The 22368-nt window shown below is 35.7% G+C and overlaps 1 protein-coding gene across 3 annotated transcripts; it reads right to left on the bottom strand.

Annotated features, from left to right (window-relative positions):
* Window positions 1–14188: 14188 nt before the first annotated feature.
* LOC120281660 (1-aminocyclopropane-1-carboxylate oxidase homolog 3-like) lies at window positions 14189–16632 on the bottom strand. 3 transcript variants are annotated; one of them, XM_039288352.1, is made up of 2 exons: window positions 15709–16629; window positions 14189–14616 (listed from the first exon to the last, which is right to left on the bottom strand). In XM_039288352.1, exons 1-2 carry the CDS (start codon window positions 16516–16518, stop codon window positions 14359–14361), a joined length of 1068 nt encoding a protein of 355 aa, XP_039144286.1. In that variant the 5' UTR covers window positions 16519–16629; the 3' UTR covers window positions 14189–14358. The 3 variants fall into 3 exon arrangements, with proteins under 3 accessions (XP_039144286.1, XP_039144288.1, XP_039144287.1); XM_039288354.1 differs by having other exon boundaries at window positions 14465–14616; window positions 15723–16631; XM_039288353.1 differs by lacking the exon at window positions 14189–14616 and adding an exon at window positions 14685–14919 and having other exon boundaries at window positions 15709–16632.
* Window positions 16633–22368: the final 5736 nt, after the last annotated feature.

Raw genomic sequence — 22368 nt, 5'->3', positions numbered from 1 at the left:
CATAATACATGAATAAATTTGTCCTTGTGATTAATGATCTAATTCTTTTAACAAATTTGACCATTTAAAAATTATATTTAAAATTTTTGAAAAATTAAACTAAGAAAAATAATCAACATAACCTCCTAAAGGCTTATTGTAACTCAAAGGTCTTCGCAGCTTAAGTATTTCTTCTCATTCTCCTTTTTCATCTTATAACTAAATCAAAATGTGTAATTTTTTATGTCATTGCTTGTTTTTTTATACGTAAATACTTCTGTGTTTAAGCCTAAAAGTTTAGATTTTTTATATAATTAATCTTAATTATTCTTTCCTAGATATGTATTTATTTATTTTTCATTCAAATGCCTAGATTTCTGCAAATATATGCAATTTAAAAGTATAATGCTTATATAATGCAGACTGAAGCCAGATCTTTACTTTTATAGCCTTTTAATTAGTTTTATTTATGTTTTAATTTATTTATTTTAATTTTGTTTAATCTTAGGGGTCACTTTGCATTTTAGGTTTTTTTAGGGTTTCCATTATTATAAATGCTTGTAACTTTGAAGCTAGGAAGGAATCGAATAATTTTCCAAAAAAAAAATCAAGTTTTCTCATTCTAGTGATCGGTATATCCGCTACGTTAGGTGGTATCAGAGAGAAGATGTCAACTGGTGGCGACGGTGATGGTCTTCGTGACGTTGATCAGGAGGCTAGAGCCCCTCTAGGGGATGAAGCGTTGCAACAATTGGAGCGATGTCTGGAGCAACGGATGGATCTTAGATTCTGGCATTTTGAAGAACGCTTTGTAGAACTTCTGGATCGTATGGATGCTCTAGGAATTGACGCACACAATAGGCGAGTTGACAATAGAAGGCCGGGAGTGGAATTGGCTCGTTGTGATCCTATTGACAGATGTGGTCCTGTAACTATCCGTAGACAGATTGTCTATGACGATGATGATTAAGAGGAAGAAGATGATTTTGATCCAAATAGGTTTGGTCGTCATCAACCATATGAGGGTCAAAGGGTGAGAAATCATCATGGAGGTGTTGAAAGGGACAATGGGGATTTTCACTTGAAGGTGGACATTTCTTCTTTCAATGGAAGCATGGGTATAGAAGAATTTCTGGACTTGATTGTAGAAATAGACCGATTCTTCGATTATATGGAGACTCCTCCAAAGAAGCAAGTCCGTTTGGTGGCGTGCTGTTTGAAAAGGAAGCGTCGGCATGGTGGGAATGGATTCAATCTAGGAGAGAACAGGAAGGTAAAGGTCCTGTACGAACTTGGCACATGATGAAGTATTTATTGAAGAGGGAGTTTCTACCCCCAGATTTTGAGTAGATCATGTTTCAACAATGCCAATGTTGTCAACAAGGTAGTCGGTCTGTCCATGTGTACACTGCCGAATTCATGAGATTAGCTGAGAGAAACAACCTCCTGGAGTCAGAAGGGCAGCAGGTTGCGAGATATTTGGAGGGGTTGAAGCCTGCACTCAGAGACAGAATCAGTGTATAAGTTATCTGCACCTTATCTGAGGCGAAGAATATGGCCCTAAAGGCAGAGTTAATGCAACAAGAGCGAAGTAGGAGAAATTATGATGGTTACAAGACTACGGGGTCCAATGAAAAATTAAAGACTACTCAAGGAGCTCAAGAATATTCTACTCGAGGCAACAGTCGCTGTCAAGGAGATAAGGAGTAAGGAAAACAGCCTGTTGTTGAAGGGAAAGATAAAGAAGTCAGGAGATCAGAAAATCCCTACATTAAACCTACTGTAGGGAAGTGTTTTAGGTGTAATCAACCTGAATACAAATCCAATGAGTGCCCCTTGAGGAAAACTAAGAATATTGTAGAAAAGGAGGAAAAAGATGAAGAAATTTACCAGTGAGCTAGATGGTGAAGAAGATGAAGATTATGAAGCTGATGAAGGGCAGGACTATGTAGTAAGGCGACTGATGCTATCCCCAAAACATGAAGATCAAACTCAACACCATCAGATGTTTCGAACCAGGTGCACTATTAACAATAAGATCTTTGGTATTATTATTGATAGTGGTAGCTGTGAAAATATTATTGGGAAAGAGACAGTGAAGAAATTGGGGTTGCCTATAGAAAAGCATCCTAATCCCTACATATTAGGATGGATCAAAACTGCGACAGGAAAGATTGAAGTGGTAGAATGTTGTAGGCTGTCTTTCTCTATTAGTGAGTAACATGATGAGGTATATTGTGATGTTGTTGATATGGATGTGTGCAATTTGTTGTTTGGTAGGCCATGGCAATATGACACAGATGCACGTCATTCTGGGAGAAATAATATGTACAAATTGGAGAAGGATGGAATTAAATACATATTGTTGCCGACAAACCAGTTATCTTCCAAGAAGAAAACTTTCTTGACAGTCACCAGGGAATTCGAGGCTGAGGTTAAAGAGACGAGGCAGGTCCATGCCTTCGTTGTGAAGCCAACATTAATGATTGGTGTAATTCAGGAGGAAGCACAACCTGAAGTGGTGCATTCCTTGCTTCAAGAATTTAAGGAGTTGATGCCAGAGGAGATACCAGATGGATTACCGCCTATGCGTGATATACAGCACCACATATATTTGATTGTAGGGACCAGTTTACCAAACTTACCTCATTATCGAATGAATCCGAAAGAGAGTGAGATCTTGAAACATAAGGTAGAAGAGTTGCTATAGAATGGCCATATCCAGGAGAGCATGAGCCCTTGTGCTGTGCCAGCATTATTGACTCCAAAGAAAGATGGGAGTTGGAGGATGTGTATTGATAGCAGGGCTATAAATAAAATTACTGTAGGGTACAAATTCCCTATTCCAAGACTGGATGGCATGCTCGATAGATTATATGGGGCAAAGTGGTTTTCCAAACTTGACTTAAAGAATGGGTACCATCAAATTCGAATTAGGCCTGGTGATGAATGGAAGATAGCTTTCAAGACAAAGGAAATGTTGTATGAATGGCTGGTAATGCCATTTGGATTGTCTAATACCCGAAGCACACTTATGAAGTTGATGAATAAGGTATTGAAACATTTTATTGGGAAATTTGTGGTGGTATATTTTGATGATAACTTGATTTATAGTCAGTCTGAGGAAGACCACAAATTGCATTTAAGGGAGGTATTGACTGCCTTGCAGGAGAACAAGCTATATATTAATTTTAAGAAGTGCAGTTTTAATGCTAAAAAACTGCTATTCTTGGGGTACATGGTTTCTGCTGATGGAATACAAGTTGATGAGGTTAAAGTTAAGGCGATTCGAGATTGGCCTACACCAATAAATGTGTCAAAACTTCGCAGTTTCCATGAGTTAGCAACTTTTTATCGGAGATTCATCAAGAACTTCAGCAAAATTACAGCCCCAATGACAGAATGTTTAAAGAAAGGTAAATTTCAGTGGAGTGAGAAGGCAGATAACAGTTTTACACTCTTGAAGAAGAAACTGTGTACTGCTCCAGTTCTCACACTCCCAAATTTTGAGAAGCTATTTGAAGTGGATTTTGATGTAAGTGGAGATGGAATTGGTGCTGTTTTGTCCCAAGAAAAAAGTCCTGTGGCATTTTTCAATGAAAAGCTAAGTGATGCCAGAAGGCAGTGAGGCACATATGACAAAGAATTTTTTCGGTGGTACGTGCTCTTAAAACCTGGGAACATTATTTAATTAGTAAAGAGTTTATTCTATACTCAGATCATGAAGCATTGAAATATTTAAATAGCCAAAAGCGAGTTAGTAGTGATATGCATGCCAGGTGGATTCAGTTTTTACAGAAGTTCCCTTTTAAATTACAACACAAATCAGGTGTACATAATAAAGTAGCAGATGCTTTGAGTAGGCGAGCTATTTTATTAGTTACTCTAAGTAATGAGATTGTAGGCTTTGACCAGATAAAGTGGAATTATGAGAGTGATGAAGATTTTGCTGAAGTGTGGAATAAGGTGTTGCACAATGAGTCTATTAATCTCTTTCATATATATGATGGTTATTTGATGCATGAAAATCACTTGTGTTTGCCTAGAACTTCCCTACGAGAGAAGGTTATCCAAGATTTGCATGGAGGAGGTTTGGTAGGGCATTTAGGGTGTGATAAGACAATTGCATCAGTTAAAGAAAGGTTTTATTGGCCACAACTTCAAAGGGATGTGACAAAATTTGTTGACAGAAGTTTTATCTGCCAGAGAGCGAAGGGACAGACTAAGAATACTGGGTTATACATGCCTCTTCCAGTACCTAAAAATATTTGGGAAGACCTATCTATGAATTTTGTTTTGGGATTGCCTAAATCTCAGAGAGGTATCGATTCAATATTTATAATGGTTGATAGATTTTCAAAAATGACACATTTTATTCCTTGTAAGAAGACTTCGGATTCAGTTGGGGTGGCTAAATTATTTTTCAAAGAAGTTATCCGTTTGCATGGAGTTCTTAAGACAATCACTTCTGACATGGATAATAAATTTCTTGGGCATTTTTGGCATACCTTGTGGAGAATGTTTGACTCCTCTTTGAATTTTAGTAGCACTACTCACCCACAGACAGACAGTCAGACTGAAGTTGTCAATAAAATTCTTGGTAATCTGATTCGCGGTATTTGTGGAGATAAACCAAAGCACTGGGATTTGGCATTACCACAAGCAGAGTTTGCTTATAACAATGCAGTTCATAGCTCTACAGGCAAGTCTCCATTTTCAATTATGTACACTAAACCACCGCAACACACTCTTGACTTGATCAAACTTCTGAAGGGTGGTATTTCAAGCATTGTAGCTAAGCATATGGCTGAACAGGTTGTGGAAGTACACAAGGAAGTCAAACAGAGGTTGGAAGATGCAAATCAGATATATAAGAAAGCAGCTGACAAGCATCGAAGACATGAAAGCTTTCAAGTTGTGGATTAAGTTAAGGTGTTTATGCAGAAAGAGAGGTTTCCAGTTGGGACTTACAACAAACTACAACCTAAAAAGTATGGCCGTATGTCATACTCAAGAAAATTAATGAAAATGCTTATGTGTTGATCTTCCTGATAGTATGGAAATTTCCAAAACCTTCAATGTTGCATATTCATCCTTGTTCCGTTATTCAGAAGCTCCTTTGTACTCTGATTTTCACTCGAGGATGAGTTCTTCCTAAGTGGAGGAGACTGATGCAGACTGTAGCCAGATCTTTACTTTTATAGCCTTTTAATTAGTTTTATTTATGTTTTATTTTATTTATTTTAATTTTGTTTAATCTTAGGGATCTCTTTGCATTTTAGGGTTGTTTTAGGGTTTTCATTATTATAAACGCTTGTAACTTTGAAGCTAGGAAGGAATCGAATAATTTTCCAAAAACAAATTCAGTTTTCTCATTCTAGTGATCGGTATATCCGCTGCGTCATTATATTTAAGTAGCTAAAAGTAATCAGATCTAAACATTTGGAAGAGAGGAAAAATTAGTGGCACTACAAAAAATTATATTTTTAGTGATAATCAAAGTCATTACTAAAAACAGTAATTTTTGTCACTATTAATAGTAATGGCCAATTTTTGATATCGTCATTTCTCGTCACAAGTACCTCCATAGCAAACACAATAGTGACAAGTTAAGAAATTTCGCCATAATTACACAAAAATTTGTCACTAAATTATTGTCACTAAAACCTTCAATATTTGTGATAAAACTATGCAACCACAAATACTCAAAATTTTGTGGCTAAATTGTTGTCACTAAAAACATTGGTATTTCTGATAAAACTACATTGTCACAAAAACCTTACTATTTATGATAATATTGTTGACACAAAAATACAAAATATTGATGAATTAAATGGTCACAATAGTTCATTTTTATTGTGACACCATTGTTGACATTAAAATGATTTAAAATGGTAACAAAATATTTTGTCAAAAGTAATATTTTTATTGGTGACCAATACTTCGTCACTAATGTTTTTTAGAGATAGTGTCATATGTTTATTACTGTCACAAATAAAATTATTAATTTAACAATAATGTTCTCACTAAATAAAAATATTTAATATTATATAAAAATAGATAAATACAACTAAAAAGTACAAAATTTTTATTTCAAATATATAAAATTGAAAATTTAAATATCCAAAAATATAATTATGAAATTATCCTAAACTATTATCTAATGTAAATATGGAGATGAAGCACTCCACTATGTATTTGAATCTTCCTTTTTGCACTTAGCCTTAGCTTCCACTATAATCTAACTCCTTTTTTGGAGACTTTAATGCTATTCCTTCTTCTTCATGCTTATTCTGCATATTTAGAGAAGAAAAAAACAAGATTCTAATAAAATAATTTTAAAAAGTTTTAAAAATTCTAATTTAATAACAACTTTCATTATGTTATTTATTCTCAATTGTGAAGAGACAAATTCCATGTTGAATTTGGCTTTTTGTTGTTTTAAATAGATAAAAAATTATTAAATAAAAAAGAAAAGAAAACCACACATTCAAAATTTAAACAACATATTGCTACTATAAACCTAAGATTTAAAGTGCCGAAAATGAAAATACTAACAAACAACCATCATTAAAAAAATCCAATAAACCTAACTTTGAAAATGAAAAGATAAAGCAAAATAATAATTATCTCTTATTCAATGCATACGGAAAGCAAAAGAATTTTAAGAAAAAGAAATGAAGCAATTTTTGTGTCCATCAATGATATGCTCTCTACATCTTGTGCTAGTTGAGTGACTTTGGTTCTCCGAATCAAATAAAGCCAAATCATTGCCACCGATAAGTACTTAAGGTTTTATCATCTTTGTTTATTCCTTTTATATGTTAAGTTCATTGAGGATATATATCTTTTTAAAATTTATTTTTTTTAAATTCCAATATCTAGATTTTGTTTTGTGAGATTTGGTAAATATTTATTTACTTTTGCTTTTAATTTTTAAAATTTTTCTCTAATACTATATATCCTATGTATGATCTACATTAAAGTCCTATTTTCGAAGCCTTATAATATAAATTTTGCGTACTGGATAAATTATAATTTAAAAAAAAATTAAATTTATTTATAATTACTTAAAACACCTAATTAAATTTTAAAAAATCTATACATAAATCTTGAGATTGGGTGATAAAAATATACTTTCTAATATTTTATTAAGAACATAATATTTACAAACGCATATAGACGGTGAATGTTTAAATTTTTTGTATCTAAAATTGTCGACAAAAAAGATAAGATGCATAATTTGTTAAGAATAGTTAAAGCTAAGGTGGCATCATCATGGAGGAAATTTGAAGGGCTAGGAGTTTAAGTTATTGGTTTAAAATATGAAGAGGAAGGGTCATGAGTTATAAGGAATATGAAGGGTCATGAGTTATATGGGTGTTATTGTGGAATAAGCATGAGAGTTATAGAATCCCAAGTGTTTTTTGTAAAGCCTATATAAGAGGCTATCTATGTAGTGTTTGGCAAGAGTGAAGATTAGAAAATAAATTTTATATTAAGTTGTGTTACACTATCTTCCTCTTCCTACTATCTCCTTCTTGAGCATTATTTTGACCCATCGTTGCTTCCCAACAATGGTATCAAAGCCTTGTTAAAAAGTTTGTGAATGTTCATGGTAACCAACAGTGTGGTAAGAAGTCTCTCCCAGCCCTTGTTGCCGTTGTTCAATGGTGACTGTTACGAACATTGGAGCATTAAGATGAGTACGTTGTTTAAATCCCAAGACTTGTGAGATTTGGTAGAATCTGGTTATTCTAACCATGATGATGACGCCCGAAAGAAGGAGAATTGTAAACAGGACTCAAAGGCGTTGTTTTTCATTCAGCAAGCCGTGCATAAGATGATCTTTCCTCGAATAGCTGTAACTACAACATCGAAGCAGGCATGGATTACTTTCCAAACTGAATTTCAAGGTTTATCCAAAGTTATTGCAGTGAAACTGCAGACTTTAAGGCAGGAGTTAGAAACCTTATAAATGAGAAATAGTGAGACTGTGCAAGCCTTCATTTCAAGAGTGATAAGGGTGATAAACCAGATGAGGTTGTATGGAGATCCTATCACAAACCAAACGATAGTTGTAAAGGTTTTGAGGAGCTTGACTGCTCGTTTTGATCATGTGGCAGCTGCGATAGAAGAGTCCAACGATCTCTCCACTCTCACTCTAGGTAAGCTAAGTGGTTCACGTCAGGCTCATGAAGTCCAACTCAATAAATTTGTAGAGAAAGTTTAAGACAAAGATTTGCAAGTTGAAGAAGAACCCTCAGAAACAATAAAGTCAGGTAAAACACCAGGCAGAGGTAGATGGAGAGGTACGTATCAAGGGAGAAATAGAGGTAGAGGAAGAGGAAGGCACACAGAGTCATGACCACGGCAATATTATCGTGGTGATAAAAAAACTATAGAAGTGGCATCCAATATTATAATTGCAAGAAGTATGGGAACGTCAAGGCAGAATGCTAGTTTAATGAGAAGATAATGAATTTGGCTGAAGAACAAGATGTAAGTAATTTGTTCATGGCTCGTTATAATGCTAATAAAATTACTTGTAGCATATGGCTTGTGGATAGTGGTTGTTCAAACCATATGACTGGAATAAGAAAGCTTTTTTAGTGATCTGGATGAAGCTAAGACAATGATAGTGAGGCTTGGTGATAACAAGGAAGTGTAAGTTGAAGGTAGGGGAACGATGGCAATCAAGAATGAACAAGGCAAGGTGAAGCTGCTTCACAATGTTCAGTATGTTCCCACTTTGGTACATAATCTCCTGAGTATAAGCCAATTGATATCAAGAGGTTATACAATCTCTTTTGACAAATAGATGTGCTTTATAAAAGATCAACATTTTGGACAGGTTGTAGGCAACATACAGATGGCAAAGAATCAGATGTTTCCTTTGGAGATATCTAGAATGAAAAGTCTTAGTCTTTTAATGACTAATGATAAAGACTCAACAAAGTGGCATCTTCGATACAGGTATTTGAACATAAAAGGATTGAAGTTGTTGGGTTATAAGAAAATGATAGGTAGGTGTGGGATGAAGTTGATCTAGAGAAGAAAGATTAGATTCCTCTCATGATGGAAGAAGTTGCACAACAATCATATTCTTACATCAATGAAGCCAGAAAAAGCACTAGAGGACCAAACAATATTGAAGGAAGACAAAATAAAGTCCTAAGAAGCCCACTGTGAATGAAGACACATTACCCAAATACTGAAGGTGTTGAAGGATCATTTACTCCAGCAAGTGATACTTTTGATCAGAGGAGCATAAGGTGGATCAGATCACTAAGAGAACTTTATGAAAATTGTACATTTGTTCTTAATGTTACAAATCCAATTTCATACAAAGAGGCAGCAGAATCACAAGAGTGATGGAGTGCGATGCAGAAGGAGATCTCTGCAATTCAGATAAACAAAACATGGAATCTCATTGCACTACCTGAAGGGAAACACCCCATCAGCTTGAAATGGATATTCTAGATTAAATTTAGTACAGATTGAATGTACAAAGACACAAGGCCCGGCTTGTGGCTAGAGGATTCTCTCAAAAGTAAGGCATGGACTTTGATGAAACCTTCTCACTAGCAACAAGATTTGAGACTGTACGATTGTTATTAGCTCTAACGGTTAAATGACATATGCCTCTTCTTGAATGGAGAGTTTCATGAGGAGGCATATGTAGAGCAACTTGAAGGTTTCATGGTTAAAGGAAGTGAGAGCAAGTTATAAAAATTGATAAAAGCTTTGTACGAGCTAAAACAAGCTCCTAGGGTTTGGTATAGCAAGATCAATCAGCATTTCATACACCAAGGGTTTGAGAGATGTGAATGTGAACCTACACTGTATAAAAGTAAGCTTGAAGATGGAGATATCTTGCTAATATGCCTGCATGTAGATGATATTTTCTACACAGGTTCATCTTCAACTTTGATCAATGAGTTCAAGCTGAGCATGATGGAGAGCTTCGAAATGACTATTGTAGGATTGTTAAAGTATTTCCTCAGATTAGAAGTAACACAGGAAAAGGCAGGGATATTTCCTTCTCAAAAGAATTATATAGAGAATCTAATTCACAAGTTCAATATGTTTTGTTGTAAACCAACTGCAACACTTATGAAGTCTGGTGAGAAATTGCAACAATATGATGGTTTTGGAGAAGCTGATGGACAAGTTTATTGAAGCTTGGTTGGTGAGCTTATTTATCTAACCTACACTCACCCAGATTTATCTTATTCAGTTGGAATTATTTCAAGGTTCATGAACCATAAAAAAAAAATAAGCATTTTGGCAATGCAAAGCGAATTCTGAGGTATATAGCTGGAACCTTGAACTATTGATTGTATTACACGCAGGTTGCAGACTTCATATTGAAGGGATTCACGGACAATGATTGGGCTAGATCCATTGAAGATAGGAAGAGCACATCTAGGAGCATGTTCTCTATAGGTTCAGCTGCCATCACCGGAGTTCTAAGAAATAGGAGATAACGGCCTTATCTACAACTGAAGCCGAATATATTTCTGCCACTGCTTCTGCTTGTCAGGCTATGTGGTTGAGAAGATTGCTGGCAAGCATAGATCAATAACAGAAGGATGCAACTAAAATCTATTGTGATAATAGATCAATTATAGCTCTCACTAAAAATCCTATTCAGCATGGACGAAAAAAGTATATCGGCCTTTGTTTTCATTTTATTAGAGATCTAGTTGTAGACAATTCCATCACTCTGAAATCCTGTAACACAAAAGATCAAGTAGTTGATATTTTCACCAAAGGTTTATCTGTTCAGAAGTTTGTTTATTTCAGGATGATGCTAGGTATTAGTAGCTTTAAACTAAGGGGTGGTGTTGAGAAGTTGAGAATAGTCAAAGCTAAGGTGGCATCATCATGGAGGAAGTTTGAAGGGTTAGGAGTTATAAGTTATTGGTTTAAAATATGAAGATGAAGGGTTATGAGTTATATGGGTGTTATTCTGGAATAAGTATGAGAGTTATAGAATCTCAAGGGTTTTTTGTAAAGCTTATATAAGAGGCTATCTATGGAGTGTTTTGCAAGAGTGAAGATTAGAAAATAAAGTTTATATTATGTTGTGTCAGTCACACTATCTTCCTCTTCCTACTATCTCCTTCTTGAGCATTATTTTGGCCCATCGTTGCTTCCCAACATAATTGTGATAGATACTAAATTGTCACAACACTAAATGGAAAATTATAGTGACAAAAATGTCTTGTCACAATTACACATCATCCTCATCAAGAAATTTTTGACACCAAATCTTATATGCTTTTAATGACAAACATTAGACACAAAAAAAACTTTACCACTATTAATATATAAATAGTGATGACTTAATTATAACATATACTACATTGTCACAATTATTATTGTAATAGTGACAACAACATAAGTTGTCACAATTAATCTAAACAATAGTGTCGGTTAACTTTTTTTTGACACAAAAAACCTAATATTTGTAGCAAAATAATAGGGTGTCACAAAAAAGCTATTACTAAAAGTCATAATTCATGTAGTGTGGTGATGTTCCTTTGAAGTGTAGAGAAGAAAAAAATTTAAGAAAAAAATAGTACACAAGTCTTCAAAGCATGGGCAATACTTTTCATTAGGCTTAATTCATCCTCATTTATTATCAAACCTTGGGTGCAAATTAAATAAAATGTCGAATATCCTTCAGGATGAAATGAAGACCCCTTAGTATGGTTTGCACTCCCAAAATCAAACAAGGACAACAATGGCCTTTACAAAGTGATAGTTTATTTATATTTTTTGTGCACTCAAAGAACAAAATAAATGAATTTGTGAAGTGTTTATTTTTCATTCAATGGCTTGAATGTTCGTAGGGGATAGTTTTTATAGGAATGAAGTAGTGTTTAATAAAGAAATGTTGGATGTGGGTACTACGGGGCCTACACTTAGAGTTATTTTATTTGTTGTCTGTAAGTCTCTAGGTGGTCCCACATCAGACTTGGAGAAGCTCAAACAAAGTTCCTAGTATATCTTTAGTCCTTTATCGGATTTGGAGAAGCTCATTTCTCACCTTATATATGTTTTATGGCATTCGCACTTTAGTTAGGGTTTTCCGATAGAATTAGGCCATGTTTTACACCACGTGTGGGCGGGTGCCTGCCCGAAATGCCTGTCGTTTTTGCTTCTCGACTTAATTTTTTGTGAGTTTTTGCATTTTATAAATAGTTGCATTCCTAGCCATCGATCTTCCCAACATATAGAAATCTATCCCCTAAGGAACCAACTGATATTTATACTCTAGTTCCAGAACCCTAGCCGTAGTCATAGCTATTCATCTTCCACATTGGTTTTCTTTCTAGCTGTGAGCTTTGCACGTTTGGATAAACCTTGGTGTTCTCATCATCTCATCTTCATTGCATTTCTCGAACTTGAATTTGGTGTTGTCGTACTTCTAAAACTCATCACTAAACGTGCTAGGCGAGGAGCTCGTCCTTCCCGAGTTAAGTGTATCCTGGCGCTTGGGTTGAGGGCAGCAAATCTTGCACGAGGGAGGTCAATTCAACGTTAAGGCAGTGTTTACGCATGCCTACCCCAAACTGAATCTTTCTTAACCCTTTATTTACAAACTATTGCTGATTTGACAGTACTGGAATTTCTGTGATTTCTATAGTAGCAGTTTGTGATTGTTGCATATTTCTTGATCTCTATAGTAATAGTTTGTGTTATTTGTATGCTATACGGTTAAGTATTTCCTACAAGAAACATATCTCTTCAATATAGCACTTCAATAATTAGTGTTTAATAAAGAGACACACCACTTCAATAATGAGATATAAATTTTCAAATAAAGCAAAATAACCTTTCATTAGTGAAATTACAAATGACAACCTCTCTTTAATCATATTATAAATGGTGTTTACAACCTTTTTTTCATCTCATACTCTTTCAAAGTGTCTATTGGAGTAATATCTACCCTTGGATAAATAACTTCTTACATAACTCTTCATATAAGTGTCTTAAAATAAAAGGCATGATTAAGAGATGTAAACAATTGGGAGAAAGCATGAACTAAACAGGGAAGAGGACACTCTAAATATTTTGGCAGGAGAAAGCACTTACTAAAAAGATGGAAGCACACAATAAACAATTGGGAGTTGGGATAAACAGTTGGGAGTTGGGAGGAGCACTAAAAAGTCGGAGGGAACCCTGAACAACTTGGATAATAAATCTAAATGTTTAGAAAAAAAGTTGTAAATAATTAGAAGAAAAAAATAAATTATTGGAGAAAACACTAAACTTCTAACCCCTGCTTGGTCTGAGAGGGAGGGAGGGGTGAGGGGAGTGAGGGGAGGAGTATGGAGGGTTTGAGAAAAATATCGTGTTTGGTTCATGGAGGGTGTGGAGGAGTAGTTTTTGTTTAGTTGAAAAGAGGAGTGGGGAGGAGAGAGAAAGAGTGTAATGTGTATTTGACTATTTTGCCCTTGTACAATAAAATAGGTAATAATATATATAATAATCAATTGTAGAATAATAATAATAACACAATATATAATATATGATAAACATTATAAAACACACACAATAATTAGGGAAAAATATTTATTCGAAAAAAAAATTATGAGGAGTCATAACATCTTGATTATAATTGACAAATATTGGTTAAAATGTGAACACCCAATGATCATTCAAACATACCCTATTTTTGTCATATTTTTTCATAAACTTAAAAAAAAAATGGTGAAAACATACTTGGAAAGCATACCCTATTTTTTTCATATTTAACAAAAAATATGCTCATGATAAACATATTCACAATCCCAAACAAACAATCACTAGGATACAATAGGAATTCTACATATAGGTGAAGGGCATTAATGGTATTTTGCATTATTTAAAAAAATTAAAAAAAACAATAAACATCCACTCCCCCAAAAGACCCCAATTTGGGGGAGTGGATTATGAGGGGTGAGGAGGGGTGCCTCTCACCCCCCTTCACTCTCTCAACCAAACAACACCCACACCCCCCAACACCCCCTCACCCCTCCTCCCTCTCCCAACCAAACAAAGCCCCGCAAACTGAAGAAAGCACAGTCATGTAGATATATTTGATGGATAAAGATAAAAAAAAAAATTGAACTATATAAAGTGAAAAAATAAAAATGCAAAACAATTTATTCATTGTTATTAGTCTTATCACTATTTATTAATTAGGAAACTAAAATTTCACTTGCAAAATATCCATTTTACTTCAAAATTTGCACTCATGAATTCAATTACATAAAGTGCATAAAAGTTTGTCCACTCATACAAATTAAAACTTGGTTCTAATTATGTCGATGACTATCACAACTTATTCTAATTTCAAACCAAACACTTGAGCTCAAAGTCATTTTAGGGGAGCTTATAATATTTAAGAACGACTTTATTGCCTATTGGCTCTTTCCGAAAAACTTTATTAAGTTCTACCATATTCAAATTGCGATAACAAGCTGGCTTTTGATCTGATAGTAGCTCCGGTAAAGGACCATACAAATCTGACTCATCCTTTCTTCCTGGATTATAAAATGAAATAACTGATACTCTTGGTTCATCGCTAGAATTAGCCATCACTCTATGGTGTGAACTCTTGTACTCATTGTTGGAAATTATCTGTATGAAATAGAATCCTCAATAAAAAAAATTAAAGACGAGTTTTATATAATATTTGATATTAACATTTAAATAAAATATCGTTCATTATCAGCATACTGCAAAGTAACATAAAATGTTGTAATTACATAGTTTTAAACCAAGTGGTTTACATATTAATATATGCATACATACATAAAACATTTTATTTCCATATACCCTAAAAATACTTTTAATTATATGTAAACTGCCAAATATATTATTTGTATAACATGATATCATCAAAAATCACTTATACAACCTTCTGCTTGACCAGTTGATGAACTGAACATAAAACAGAACAAAAATTATTATATGTTATTATTAGAACAAAGAATATTGATAATATTCAGAATATTGGGTTTTTTTTATCTATATACCCTAAAACTTTAGTCTGATTGGGTGTACATCCTTAATAAAACCAAATAGTATGTATAACTCTTAAAATTCAATTTGGTTGCATAAATGCCGGTCAAGTCCGTATAAACTAGTAAAATATATTATATATAGTATAGATATTATTTTCAAAATAACAAAAATTAAATTTCATTTAAATTATTAAACTATCCCTATTGATGTTAATTTTTACATGGATACAATAAATGAAATAAGCTTAATTTTTCTAGAGCTATAAATAATCAATATTATAAATTATTAATTAGGAGTTTAATGTGAGGAATAAAATGAGTTTAATCTTTAGCGATATATATACACTCAGGTTTTTTTTATCATGTAAAAAATGATATATTTTAATAGTATATATAAATTAACCAGATAGGCATCATAGAAACAAATTGAATTTCAGTATATATACACTGGTATTTGATTTTATTGAGAGTCTACATGCAATTAGATGAATTTTCACAAAATAAAAATACTCTCAAAATTATTTAATATTATATATATTATGTAGTTAATAGTTTATTTTAATAATGTTGATTTGGATCAAACCTATAACCGTGCCATTATTTATATTTTTTTACGAATTATAATTGTACTGGACAACTATAACCGGATGTTGTTAATATGAAGTAAATTAAACAAAATAATCTCAACCATTCCATACGCACATACCTGAAGCAACTCACCAACAAAGACAACGAGAGCTCCAGGAATGGGCTTCACGTCAACCCAGCACTCATCCGTTTCACTCTTCACCTGCAGTCCCCCAATCTGATCTTGAATCAGAAATGCCAAAAGCCCGGCATCCGTGTGATCAACCGTCCCAAGCGCCCGATCTGGCTCCGGACATGGCGGGTAATAATGTGCCACCGTCGTCCTCCCCTCCAGACATGTCATGGCCTCCAGCCTCTTTGGGTCCACTCCGAGCCCCTCACACATCATCTGCATCACTTCTCTCGCCACCTCCTTCTGACACTCGTCCCACGTTACCAGCGCCGCCCTACAAACCTCCGGGATCTGGTCCACATCTGGTCGGATGGGACTGAACGACACCCTCAATGTGTCTTTCCAGGTCGCCGCCGCAGAAAGGAATAGATCCAGGTTTGAGTTGTAGCTGAAGCCGGGATCTCGGGAACGCGTGTAGAATTGAGATCGCTCGGCGGCGGAGAGCTCGTGGAAGGACCTGATGGCGGAGGTGGTATTTTGAATCGTGGAGAGAGGTATGCCGTGGTTGATGACCTGGAAGACGCCCCAGTCTCGAGATGCGGAGCGGATGAGATCGACAGCGATGGGGCGTGGGACGGAGAGATCCACTGTAGGAATTGAAAGGTGGCTGGTGGCTGCGGGCATTGAGAGGTGGGCTCTGGGATGGTGGAAGATGGCCGGAAGGGAGGTCATGCCGGAGTCAACGAGACCTTTGACGCCGGTTTTGGTATCATCGAACTCCTTCAGAGCTATGGTTCTGTCGGTGGAAGAGGCCATGGGAATGTACGGTTTGCTTGCCCTTTGGTCAATTATGGTCACAAGCCATCTTTAAGGACCAGTGTCATAAGAAGGGGGTCATATAAAGTGGGATTGTCCAAATAAAAATAAAGAGGAGCCAACAACCAAGAGATTGCATGTATTTAATTTATTCGGAGCTATTAAAGCGGGATCCACTTTTTGGGGAATATGAGTCGAAGCAATAACAAGAATATTTCTAGTGGAACATCTTTCACAATCCCTGGAGAGATAGTTCTCTAATAAAAGATCGGTCCCAATTCCATTTTATATATAGGACAAATAATTTCAGTACCACTTTTTTTTTTTTCACTTCGTTTCATGCTTTACTTGTCTTCCCATAAACTATTTGTTGTGTTCATCTATTATACAAGTGGTAATGGTAGATATATTACAAATTTGGTATTTTCTAAATAAAGTCGGAATATTTTATCTATCTAAGTCAACCATAAATTCTTTAAATCGATAAGTCTTCTAATTTCTTAAGGGGTTTATCTAAAAGATTCGTGATATAACTAGGAAGATGTTTCAAATACCACTCAGGATTATACACGAAAGATCCTTTTTTGGCCCTCTCTTAAGCTTTATGTCTCTTGTCCCTAGGAGGTCTTCCTCCACTAGTAGGTTTCTTCGAAAAACTCCATCTATTCTAGTGTGGATGGCAAATGGGTCTATATTTCTTGGTTTCAACAGGACTCCTTACGAGCATTGTTTCTAAGTGATCCTACTCATATTGCACCCAGTGCGCAGGTGGTTTGGCCAATAGTAGGTCAAGAAATATTGAATGGTGATGTGGGCGGGGGTTTCTAAGGAATAAGGCCTTGTTTGGGTTAGTTTTTAAAAAAAATGTTTTTTTTTTTTAATTTATTGAACCACCTTTTTCTAAAGTGTTTTTTTAAATAAATTAAGTGTTTTTTAGTATTTTATGTTTGGATAAGCTAATGGAGAAGTACTTTTATATGTGTGTTGTTTTGATGTGGATTTTTTAAAAGGCTTTTAGAGGTGTCAAATTACTAAAATGGGCATTCATTTGGCCTTCATTGAGTTACTATTATATATTGCTATTAATAATGACAATGAAAACACTAATGATAATGATAATGATAATGATAATAATAATAATACTAATTATTATTATTATTATTATTATTAGGGAAAATTACTGTTCACCCATCATGAATTTCAAAAATTCCTAAACAACCCCTCCAACTTTTGCACACCCCGGACAACCCTTCAGTTTTAATTTAAATTTCCTTGTACCCCCTCTCGGTCACTTCAACTGGGTAAAGTTTATGAATTTCAATTTTTGCCCTTGCAAATGGTGGGAAAAAAACCGTCCAATCACATCATCTTTTGCACTTTATGCAATTTTTTTTCCTTCCTGTTTGCTTTTTTTCAGACAAAGTTTAGAAGGCTGAGCACATCTTTTTCTTCTTCTTCTTCTCATTTGGTTTGTTCGATTTGAGTTCTGCTGGTTTCCCGATAAGGTGAGAATTTCTTCATTGCTCTCTCTTTCTCTTTGATCATTCTGCTTGAGGGAGTAACAATTTATAAAAATGCAGGGCTATTATGGAGAGTTTTTGTGCTATTGCTAGATACAACGGGGAGGGACGAGTGCTAATGTTCACGGCGTTGACTTCTTAGAAATCAGTGTTAGCTGAAATATGTGAGCGATGAGATCTCGATATTTCCCGTATCAGGGTGAAGTTTATCATACCCGATGGACATAAAACGATTAGTGCAATAAAAAACGAGGTTGACTTTCAGCGCATGTGTCACGTGTACTCCATCTTCAAATGCGCTGTAGTCGATCTTGTTGTTGAGACAGATGATGTGCCATTGTCATATCCTACTGAAAACGATTTCTTCTGATTGTAAAATTCTTCTCTTTTATATTTATCCAGTTGTAGAAGTTAATTATTGTTTAATTATCCTAGTTACCGTTTAAATATTTTACGTTGCCATTTAAATATTGCTTTCTCTGTTTAAAATATTTATTTATTGTTTACATATTTGTTTTAACGTTTAAATTGTTTACTTACCATTTAAATATTTTATGTTTCCTTTTAAAACTGTCTTAGTTATCATTTAAACATTTTATATTTCCGTTTAAAACATTAATCATTTCCGTTTAAACTTAAGTGTTGGCAGGAATTCAGACTCTGCAAGCGCTCCCGTTCCACCTCATGGCGACCCTGACAGTGTGGCATGCCTTCCTTCCTCATCAGATAAATCTGAAGTGTTGTCATTGGATATCGGACAACGTTTCCAAGGCGTTGAACATTTCAGAGATGCGCTTCAAAATTTTGCAATCAAATAGAATTTTGACTTCAAATTTCTAAAGAACGAAAAACACCGGGTAACTGTGGAATGCGCTGCCGAAGGCTGTCAATGGCGCCTTCATGCATCAAAGGAATATAATAAAAATACATTCAGAATTAAGACAATGCACCCGTCACACACTTGCGGTGATGAAATTGGCTCTGCGTCACATCCGAAAGAGTCCAAAAAATGGGTAAGCGCACGAATGATTCAGAAGCTCAAGGACCGGCCCTTGTACAAACCCATCGACATTCAGAAGGACATATTGCGGGAACATGGTGTCTACATTCCATACAAGCAGGCTTGGTTGGAAAAAGAGCATACCGGGGTGGTCCTCGATGGCAGCGACATCTCCAGCTACGATTTGTTGCTTTAGTACGTGGATAAGGTGGTTGAGACAAACCCCGACAGTATTACGATTGTGGAAAGAGATGGTGAGCGTTTTAAACGTGCATTCTTTTCTTTCAGTACGTGTATTGTGGGATTCAAGAGGGCTTGCAGGCCGCTGTTGTTTCTCGATGGTACCCACCTCCTTGGAAAGTATCGGGGTACTCTATTAGGTGCCACAGGCAAAGATGGAAATAATGGTTTTTTCCACGTCGCCTTCGGTATTGTCGACAACGAGACCTATGCCAATTGGAGTTGGTTCATTTCCAAGTTAGGTGATGCTTTATACGATGAAGGAGATTATCAAGAGATAATTACATTCGTGTCCAACAGGTCTAAGGGTCTTGTGAATGCTATTGCGAGAGTCTTCCCTTCTTCCCCACATACATACTGCCTTCGCCACTTGGAGGCCAATTTTATGAAAGCCAATGTCAGACTTGGGAAGGCATTGAGGGAGGAGTGTTGGTCTATATACTTTCATATTGTGTGGGCATCCACGGCTAAAAAATTCGATGATACCGTAAATGAACTGCAGGCCACATCACCCGAAGCATATCAGTGGTTGATTCATAAATCGGATATGTCACATTAGTCGAATTATCTGTTTCAGAGTTGAACGCTGGGGCGAAATGTATTCAAATGTCGCGAGTCATTCAATGTGTGGATCAAAGAAGCTCGGCATTTACCGATGACGAAAATGGTCGACGCCATAAAGTATTCGAATGTTAATTTTATTTAACGCTTAAGATTTGTTCTTATCCTTTAAATTAATTTCATTATTGTGCAAAAACGTTGTCTGCGTTTAACTTTCTTACTCTTCGCTTAAATTTTTCTCCTACCGTTTAACCATATTTGTTACTGTTTAAATATCAGTGTCTTTGTTTAAATATCTTCATGTTCTACGTTGTATAGGATCAAGTTGATGCTCATGTTATGCAACCGCCATGAGCAACTGAACAAATGGGAGACCTACTTATGCCCGGATATACATTCGAAGGTAGAGATACTTGTTGAGGAAAGCCGAAATCTTTATGTTGGTCGTTGTGTCGATGATCGTTATGAAGTGATTGATCAGTGCAACAACTCTATAGATCTTGCCAATAGAACTTGCTCATGTCACATGTGGCAAGTTTATGGTATCCCGTGCAAACATGCTTGCGTTGTAATAATGCAGACAGATACCAACATTCATCGATTTATTAGCGGGTACTTTACTATCGACAATTAGAAACTAGTGTATAATGAAGCTATTTTCCCCATACCATACAATGAGAAACCTACGGACGAAAATCGCGAACTGCATTTGCGACCACCTGTGACGCGAAGGCAACTTTTGATATTTAAACAAAAACATTGTCTCTTAAACGTTTTACTTAAACATTTTTAGAATCAAAAAGGGTATTTTAAATAAACAAAAAGTTAGACAGAAACTCTAAGAATTTAAACAGAGACAACTATATTTAAACAATAACATAGATATTTAAATATAGAAAATGGTTTTTAAACATGTAGACACTGTTATTTAAACATTAACTTCGAAACACAAGCATAAAACTAGGAATTTAAACAGAGACAATAATATTTAAACATAAACTATTTTATTTAAACGATGTACAACGTTATTTACACGGTAACTCTTTTGTACAAAATTATATCTCAATCTTTTTTCGTCCCCGTTGACAAATCCCCTTTTTTCAGTGATGACGGCTGCGCTCCCTTCCTTTAGTATGCGGGTAATATACTTTGAGCGCAAGTAAGGGACGTCCGCTTGCAGTATCCGTAGCTTTTCACCATCGAGCAGCTGTTTAATAAACCGCATGACGTAGACAGCGCAGTCAACACTTCCTCATTTCTTCCTTGGGGTGTCAGTGTTGTGAACAAGGGGGTAGTTTGCAGTCGCCGATTCACCGAGATCCATATCGACACAATGGTCAAATAGTCTCCACTGTCCTCGAGATTTAAATTTTTGATGTTAGAATCCCGACTAAAAAAGCACTGTTTGTAAAACGGAAGTTATCAAAGCACTTACCATCTCTCCGGCGTCTCTGTCATACTCCTTACTTACGACAGAGGTATGGTGCCTGTATTTCTACCTCTCATTATCAAGAATGGCCACATGGAAGTGGCCATTCATGATGATTGGAAGGATGACTATGTCAACATCGTGCAAGTTTCGCGTGGCATCTCCCATCATAGCGATAGCCGATACACCCGCATCCTCCTGCCAGGATATGAATAGTGCCAGCGGTCGCGTGATGGAGGCGCACTTCGCATATGGATATGGTACTCTTGTAAGAGATTTCTGGATTATGCAAACGAACGCGTCCTCACATCGTCTGTCACCATTTCCTTCCCGTCCAGCATCGTGTATAAGCTAGCTCGTGTGGTGCTAACACAGTCATTCTTCCAAACGATAGTACTGCCGTTATACCGTAAGAAACAAAGTTAAACTAAGAGTAACCAATTTAAATGGTGATACATAATTTTAAAAGGTGAACAAAATATTTAAAGGGAGACTCTAAAAGTTAAACAATATATAAAATATTTAAAGGTTAAATGCAAAATTTAAACGTTAAAGACAAATATTTAAACGGTAACCCACTAAGTTAAATGATATTGATACTTACGAATCCATCCAGCAACTGAGGAAGATCTTTAATAACTCCTGCTCGAACACGTCTAGCCACCCCTATACGGGGTATTTCTTCTTCTTCAGTCGAAAGTCCGTCCGTACTTCCTTGAATTGTTGGTTGGCGAGGACCATACTGTCAACAGCAGCCGCATCACCTGTCATTGTTTTTTCATTGCCAGGTGTTGTTGTTAATGGTTGTGGGAGAGTTTCTCCCTTCGATGTGACAACGATTTCGACCAAAGCAACAACAGCCGGTATGAACGAGGCAATAATTTTGTTGACAATGCTGCCAATGATTTTCTCAACCGCTAGGATGACAACAACATTTGCCGGGGCATCTACCGGAGACACAATCTTCGCTTGTTCTTGTTGTAGAGAGATTGTGATTGTGTCTACCTTTGACATGGCGCCATCTACTGCTGGTTCCACCTAGATGGGGATCTTTTTGGCCAGCGTATCGACTACAGCCGCAGCTTCTTCCGGAACAATTT

This window comes from Dioscorea cayenensis, chromosome 18, assembly GCF_009730915.1.
Source record: "Dioscorea cayenensis subsp. rotundata cultivar TDr96_F1 chromosome 18, TDr96_F1_v2_PseudoChromosome.rev07_lg8_w22 25.fasta, whole genome shotgun sequence".
NCBI lineage: Eukaryota > Viridiplantae > Streptophyta > Magnoliopsida > Dioscoreales > Dioscoreaceae > Dioscorea > Dioscorea cayenensis.
The sequence above is the reverse complement of the archived record's forward strand: the minus strand, read 5'-3'. Positions and strand labels throughout refer to the sequence as shown.

Coding starts and splice junctions, on each gene's coding strand:
- LOC120281660 (XM_039288352.1), bottom strand. CDS start 16,518: ATGGCCTCTTCCACCGACAGAACCATAGCTCTGAAGGAGTTCGATGAT. Junction 14,617..15,708: donor TTGTTGGTGAGTTGCTTCAG/GTATGTGCGTAT, acceptor TATTTCATACAG/ATAATTTCCAACAATGAGTA.